This window comes from Nematolebias whitei, chromosome 2 (genome assembly GCF_014905685.2).
Source record: "Nematolebias whitei isolate Nwh7 chromosome 2, NemWhi1, whole genome shotgun sequence".
Lineage (NCBI taxonomy): Eukaryota > Metazoa > Chordata > Actinopteri > Cyprinodontiformes > Rivulidae > Nematolebias > Nematolebias whitei.
Window position 1 is genome coordinate 14,554,833 of NC_056499.1, and position 6,922 is coordinate 14,561,754.

Sequence of the window (6,922 nt, forward strand, 5' to 3'; positions counted from 1 at the left end):
CCTGTTGATGCACAGATGTCTTATTGATGCACAGATTGCCTGTTGATGCACAGGTTGCCTGTTGATACATAGACTTCCTGTTGATATACAGATTGCCTGTTGATGCACAGATTTACCGTTGATGCACAGACGCCTTGTTGATGCACAGCTGTCTTATTGATGCACAGATTGCCTGTTGATGCATAGATTTCCTGTTGATGCACAGACGTCCTGTTGATACACAGATTGCCTGTTGATGCACAGATTTACTGTTGATGCACAGACGTCCCATTGATGCACAGATTGCTCTTTAATGTACAGATTGCCTGTTGATGTACATAATGCCTCTTTGAGTCACAGATTTCTTGTTGATGCACAGATTGCATGCTGACACACATATTGCCTCTTTGATGTACATATTGCCTGTTGATGTGCAGATTGCCTGTTACTGCACAGATTGCTTGTTGAGGCACACATTGCCTGTTGTTGCTTAGCTGTTCATGCTGATTGACTCAAAGTCACAGTGAGTGTGGTTTGCTTGAATCAGTGCTGTGGAAATTAACAGAAAATGAGAAAACGACTAAAGAGGCATTTTCCGAGCCGTGCCAGAACCCACCTTCTTTCTGGCTGCCAGCAGCAGCTGACAGGTTCTGTTGGGTCAGCAGGTTTTGGTTGTACAGGCTGGGCAGAGCTGCAGCTGCATACTGCTGCATCCCTGAGTATGCCTGACTCAGAGCCTCCATCGTGTTTCCGGAACCGCTCGATGTCAGGCTGCCAGTCAGCGCTGCCACACCTGCATCACAACCAGGACAACAACCAGAAACAGACCTGCTTACTGAAAGTTGATGAGGACACGAACACAGAACCAACAACTAGAATTCAGACTGTTTACTTGAGCTGTTTGCTGTTTACCTGAGCTGGTCAATGCACTAAGTGAATTATTCGACGTCATCATGGAGGTGGAACCTGAAGATGTTCCTTGTGTTGCTGCTGCAGCTAAAGCAGACAGGTTCTGCATGGAGGTGAGACCTGAAACACAGACAGGTTCAACAGCAGAATGTGCACACCTTGACTTCTAATGCGTCACCTCCACAAAGTGTGTGTGTGTGTGTGTGGGGTGGGGGGGGGGGGGTACCTGAAGCTGGGTGCAGATTGTTCAGTGTGTTTCCGGTGAGCGTTGCCTGCTGCAGTAACTGTAGGTACAGCTGAAACCGACAGCAGGATGAAATGGATTAAAAAGTGAGCTGTCAGATTCTTTTGTTCTGAAAGAACACAGATTAACGCTGAGATGAACTCACGGCGAGATAATGCGGGCCCAGGCTGTTGAACCCACAGAGACTCCCCCACATTGAAGAAGCACTGAGCTGCTGAAGCTGCTGCTGCAGCTGCTGAGCGAGGCGTTTCTGTTCTTTGTCCTTTTGGGTGTCAGCAAACTTCACCACAATGGGGGATGAGCAGCCCTGAGCTCAGAAAACACAGGATATCAGTGGATTTCAAGTTGTTTAAAGTAAGAATCACACAGAAGCCAATAAATTAAGGTCCTGGTGACACAGAATGTTTCATAAAGCTTTTTCCTTCTATTTATTAACCTGATGGCATTTTTTTACAACAAAACAAAGAAATGTACCTGTTTTTAAATGAAATAATCCTGATCTATGTTCAGTGTTGGTGTTACCTCCATGGTCTGACTCTGATGCATGGACCTGATGGCTGACTGGGCCATCTGTCGAGCTGTGAACGTTACAAATGCACATCCTGAAAGGAAAAAAAATCACACGAAACCTCAACATTTTTTATTTGTTTTCAGTTTCTAATGAATGGAGGCAATCCAGTTTAAGATGGTGCCAATGCTAATCTCCATACGCAAAAATGGCTAAATCTCTGTAATTTTTACAAATATTATATAAAATGTAAAAAATCCTGAAGACCTTGTACTCTGCCCACAAACACAATCAATTCGTTTTCAGTTTTGTTTAAAATACAATCCTCATGATTTTACCACGGCTGAGTCCGTCAGAGCCTCGAAGAATCCGACACTCTTCGATCTGTCCGAACGGAGAGAACATCAGGCGGATGTCGTTTTCATTACACTTCTTAGAGATCATTCCAATGAAGAGCTTCCTGTCCTCCACTGCTGCACACAACACAACACCAAACTGTACATGATGGATGACTGAACAGCTCTAGAAACATAAATCATAAAAATCGTATTAAAATATAGCCTTTAATAATTTAATAGACTACTGGTTTTACCCAAAACTCCCTGGTTCAAACCCCGGTCCAGGGGCCTTCTGGATGGAGTTTGCATGTTCTCTCTGTGCATGCGTGGGTTTTCTCCGGGTACTCCGGTTTCCTCCCACAGACCAAAAACATGCATGTTAGGCTGATTGGTAACTAAATTGTCCCTAGGTGTGAGTGAGAGAGTGAACGGTTGTTTGTCTCGTTTGTCTCTATGTGGCCCTGTGATGGACTTGCGACCTGTCTTGAATATACATAATATTGGTTTTACAGCAATGGCTCTAAAGTGGTTTAATTCATATTTATTTAATAGATTCCAGTTTATAAATACAAAGTATAAATAATGAATCTTCTTCATACACCAAATTTTGTCATGGAGTTCCTCAGGGTTCAGTGCTTGGAAAATTTTCATTCATTCAACCTTTATTTAGACAGGTAAATCCCATTGAGCCTCGAGGACACATTTACAAGAGAGACCTGATTTCAACAAAGAAAGATGACAACAATGGACAACAGCAACAACAATAAACAATTATAAAAAGTAATAGTAAAAATACTTTACTTGCTTCCATTAGGTAAAGTTATTAAACAGCATGGGATAAGTTTTCATTGTTATGCTGATGATACTCTGTTATATTTTTCCATGAAATCCAATTAATTCAGTCAGTTTCTTAGATTACAAGCATGTCTTAAAGACATAAAAGCCAGGAGGACCTTTAAACGTCTGCTTTTAAACTCAAACAAAGGATTTGGTTTTTGGATCTGATCTTAGGAATCAATTTTGCAGTCTTTCACTTCCTCTGGATAGCATTAATTTGGTCTCCATTTCTAATGTTAAAAACCTTGGTGTTATTTTTAATCAGGATATGTCTTTTAAACCACACATTAAAAAAGTTCCCAGGACCGCTTTCCTTCACCTGTGTAATATCACTAAGATTAGAAACTTCATGTCTAAAAATTATACAGAAAAACTGATCTATGCATTTATCATGTGTAGGTTGGACTATTACAATTGCTTATTATCTGGGTGTCCAAAAACTTCTTTAAAAAGTCTTCAGATGATTCAAAATGCTGCTGCCAGAGTTTTAATGAGAGTTGGTAGGAAAGATCATATTTCTCCAGTTGTATCTTCTCGCCATTGTCTCCCTGTCATATTCAGAATAGAATTCAAAATCTTATTTCTAACATATAAAGCTCTCAACAACCTAGCTCCATCTTATATTGCAGATCTTATTGTTACATATTTTCCTAACAGAGCACTTCACTCTCAGACTGCAGGTTTACTTGTGGTTCCTAGAGTTTCCAAAAGCAGAATGGGAGGCAGAGCTTTCAGTTCTCAGGCTCCTCTCTTGTGGAACCAAATTCCAATTTCTGCCCATGAGACTGACACATTGTCCAGTTTTAAGATTAGGCTTAAGTCTTTCCTTTTTGATAAATTCTATAATTAGGGTTGGCTTGGGTTTCCTGAGCTTAGGCTTAGACTGCTGAAGGATAAACTGACCACATTTCCTCATTTTGCTTCTGTCTTACTTGCTCTACTCTACCTGTTTGTATTTGTAATTATTTCAGTCTTAATTTGTGTTGTTTTTTTTTGTCTTTCCTCGTATAGAAAGTAAACCTTGACCTGTCATTCTGTGTTTGTTTGTTTCTCCTTCTCAAACCCCAGCCATTTGAAGCAGATGGCCGCTCGTCCTGAGCCTGGTTCTGCTGGAGGTTTCTTCCTGTTAAATAGGAGTTTTTCCTTTCCACTGTTGTCTTTGTGTTCGCTCTGGATGGGAGACTGCGACAAAGTGAAGATTCAACACAATCTGCTGGCTTCCTTAGATATATAACACCAAAGTTCATGCTCAATAATCCAGGTAAAAATCCAACAATGTTCAGTCAGGTCATCTGGACGGTTTCTTATTTTGCTGAGACGTTTCGTCCTTCATCCAAGGACTTCTTAAATCTGAGGAGACACCAAACAAACTGGTGTCCACAAACAGCATACTCCATAGTGGAAATAAACAGTTTGCTGGTGCTAAGATGACCTCCAGTTATGGCTTCCGGTTAAAAGTTATCTTAGATAGTTAACTTTTACTATTTGGCTTTTATAATGTATGTGAATGTTTTTGTACAGTGTCCTGAGACAACTTATGTTGGGACTTGGTGCTATAGAAATAAACCTAATTGGGTGATGAACTATGGATGGATGATGGGTGATGGATGGATTCTTGACATCATCCTGTGCTTTGTCCATACTCACATAGAACAGCTCTCCATGGTCCATGTCAGATTCTGACTGAAAACTTTCAGCATCTAAAGAACCAGGAGATGTTCTATCATGGTTCCTCACCTTCAGACCAGCAGGTGAGGAGACCCATCCAGACAGCTGAGATATTCTTTTGTTGTGTCCCTTTTGTTAACCAAAGCTGTTAGAGGTCTACCTCACCACAGTCCTTGGACTAAAATGTCCTTTTGTTAGTCCCTTTAACTTTGATGACTCGCATGTCTCCAGCTGTTACTTTTCCAGAAACAAGAACTGCCACCCCCTTGTCCACAAACCTATCTGAGATCAGCTTATCACAAATGCAGAAACAGATAAATCAACAATGTCCTTCTGCACGTACTTTAATTTCAGATCCAAAGCTACTGCTCAGAACTAAAGACCTACCACCTAAATTTTTCACCTAGAAACCTTTTCTGCTACTTTGGTCCTTTGGTTAAGGATTGAGTTATGAGGCTTTCTTCTGTAAGGTCTAAGATCCCCTGTCTTCTTTTCATTAGTTTCTATATCTTTTATGGGGGTACAACCCACAAACCCATTAAAACTGGGACATCTTACGAAAGGGGGAACTTTGAAGGATCCAGTTCTGGATTCCTTCTTTGTGTGGGACTTTAAACATTTTTTTTCTGGGTTCTCATTGGTTCCCAGCTGTGGAGAGCTCCTATCACAACCTTGTCTTTCTTCAGCCCTGGTTCTCTGCCTCCTGCCTGTTTGTGGTCCTGGAGTCTGTCCTTATCTGGTCCGCCTACATATTCTGCAATTTAGTCCCTGCCAGATCCAGATCCTGACTCTGCAACAGTTAGAAGTCACACACAATGACTTCCAGACAGTTCTTCCAAACTGAGTTGTAAAATTTGTCTTCCTCAGGTCCCATGGAACCACCACAAACCACCACATGGATCACATAGACTACATGGACCATGGTGGCCACAAGGACCACATGGACCAAAGGGACCACATGAACTACACAGACCACAGAGATCATAGGGACCACATGGACCACAGGCACCACAGGGACCACATAAACTGAACTGAATTCAGGATTCAAATTTGATTCAAGTTTCAATGATTTCTGATAAATTTCTGAATATAATGTAAGATCTGTTAAATGTGTGTGTTGAGGACGACTGTCAGCGACTACCACACCAAACTTTTAGTCCTTCTCTGTAAAACTGACTCCGTAAATGATGAATGAGTCAATTCAATTCAATTCAGTTCATTTATATAGCGCCAAATCACAACAAAGTTGTCTCAGGGCACTTTACAGGAACATTCACATAAAAGCCAATTAGTAAAGTTCTCTATCTAAGGAATCCAGCAGACCAGTTGAATCTTGGCTTCGTTGCAGTCTCCCATCCTGAGCAAGCACAGTGGCAACAGTGGAAAGGAAAAACTCCCTTTTAAAGTCATCATTTATGTGTTCACTAATGTCAGTTAGCAAGGACAGCCATCTTGAATAAGGTTGACTTAAGACCAGGAAGCAGATTTACAGTATACATCAACATCCAGAGGAACCTCCGTCCGTCCAAGAGTTATAAAAAACAGCCAGCTGTTGTTTGGCAGAATGACTTCTAAAATTGTTTCACGAATAAATCCTATAATTTGGCATAAAATGAGAGGGAATTTAAAAACGGAGAGTTCTTACCGTTGTTTTTCTCGCTGTCAGCTGGTTTCATCTGGATGGGATGGTGCATCTGAACAAACAATAAAACACAAAATCACAAACATCCTTTAGAAAAACAAATGCCAGTCAAACAGGAAGCCACAAAGACAGACATGAAGTCAGTGTCCAGGTGTGCAACAAGGAAAAAGAGTTGATCAGAATGATTTTCGATATTAGCACCAGGACACTCTATATGTTGTAGATCTATGATTGACTTTAGTCGTCTCATCTGATATGTGGCGATTGTTTTGGACACTTGGGTGAGAGGAGCTGATCATGAACTGAATATTTCTTCATTCTGCTGCTGTCTTTACTTGCTCTACTCTACCTGTTTGTATTTGTAATTATTTCTATCTTAACATGTGTTTTTTGTCTTTCCTCCTATAGAAAGTACACCTGGACCTGTCATTCTGTGTTTGTCTGTTTCTACTTCCTGTCCTCTCAAACCCCAGCCAGTGGAAGCAGATGGCTTCTCATCCTGAGTCTGGTCCTGCTGGAGGTTTCTTCCTGTTAAATAGGAATTTTTCTTTTGATTCAACGCAATCTTTAACTTTATAAACTTTACTGTCCTTCAGAATTGTACAGTACACCATGCAAAATTGAAGGATTTTTTGTTTAATTTCTCCACATCAGTGTAGGAGTAAATAATTTACAAGAATTTTATAGACTTTGGTGTTTAGAACAGAAGATGCAATTCTGGTGCAGATACAAGGACTGTGCAAATGTTTGCAAATATATATATATATATATATATACATATATATATATATATATAC

The 6,922-nt window shown here is 40.5% G+C and overlaps 1 protein-coding gene across 2 annotated transcripts in view; it reads right to left on the reverse strand.

The window, feature by feature from the left end:
• LOC119429443 (CUGBP Elav-like family member 1) overlaps nt 1-6,922 on the reverse strand; it is an 11,588-nt gene that overhangs the window by 2,075 nt on the left and 2,591 nt on the right. The window contains exons 2-8 of one of the 2 annotated variants that reach the window (XM_037697076.1): nt 6,129-6,177; nt 1,979-2,113; nt 1,655-1,734; nt 1,278-1,439; nt 1,115-1,172; nt 850-1,008; nt 596-814 (exon numbers count right to left, since the gene is read on the reverse strand). In XM_037697076.1, the coding sequence (XP_037553004.1) occupies nt 596-814; nt 850-1,008; nt 1,115-1,172; nt 1,278-1,439; nt 1,655-1,734; nt 1,979-2,113; nt 6,129-6,177 (862 nt within the window). Of the gene's footprint in view, nt 1-595; nt 815-849; nt 1,009-1,114; nt 1,185-1,277; nt 1,440-1,654; nt 1,735-1,978; nt 2,114-6,128; nt 6,178-6,922 lie in introns of those variants that run through there. The other variant, XM_037697071.1, reaches the window with a different exon arrangement.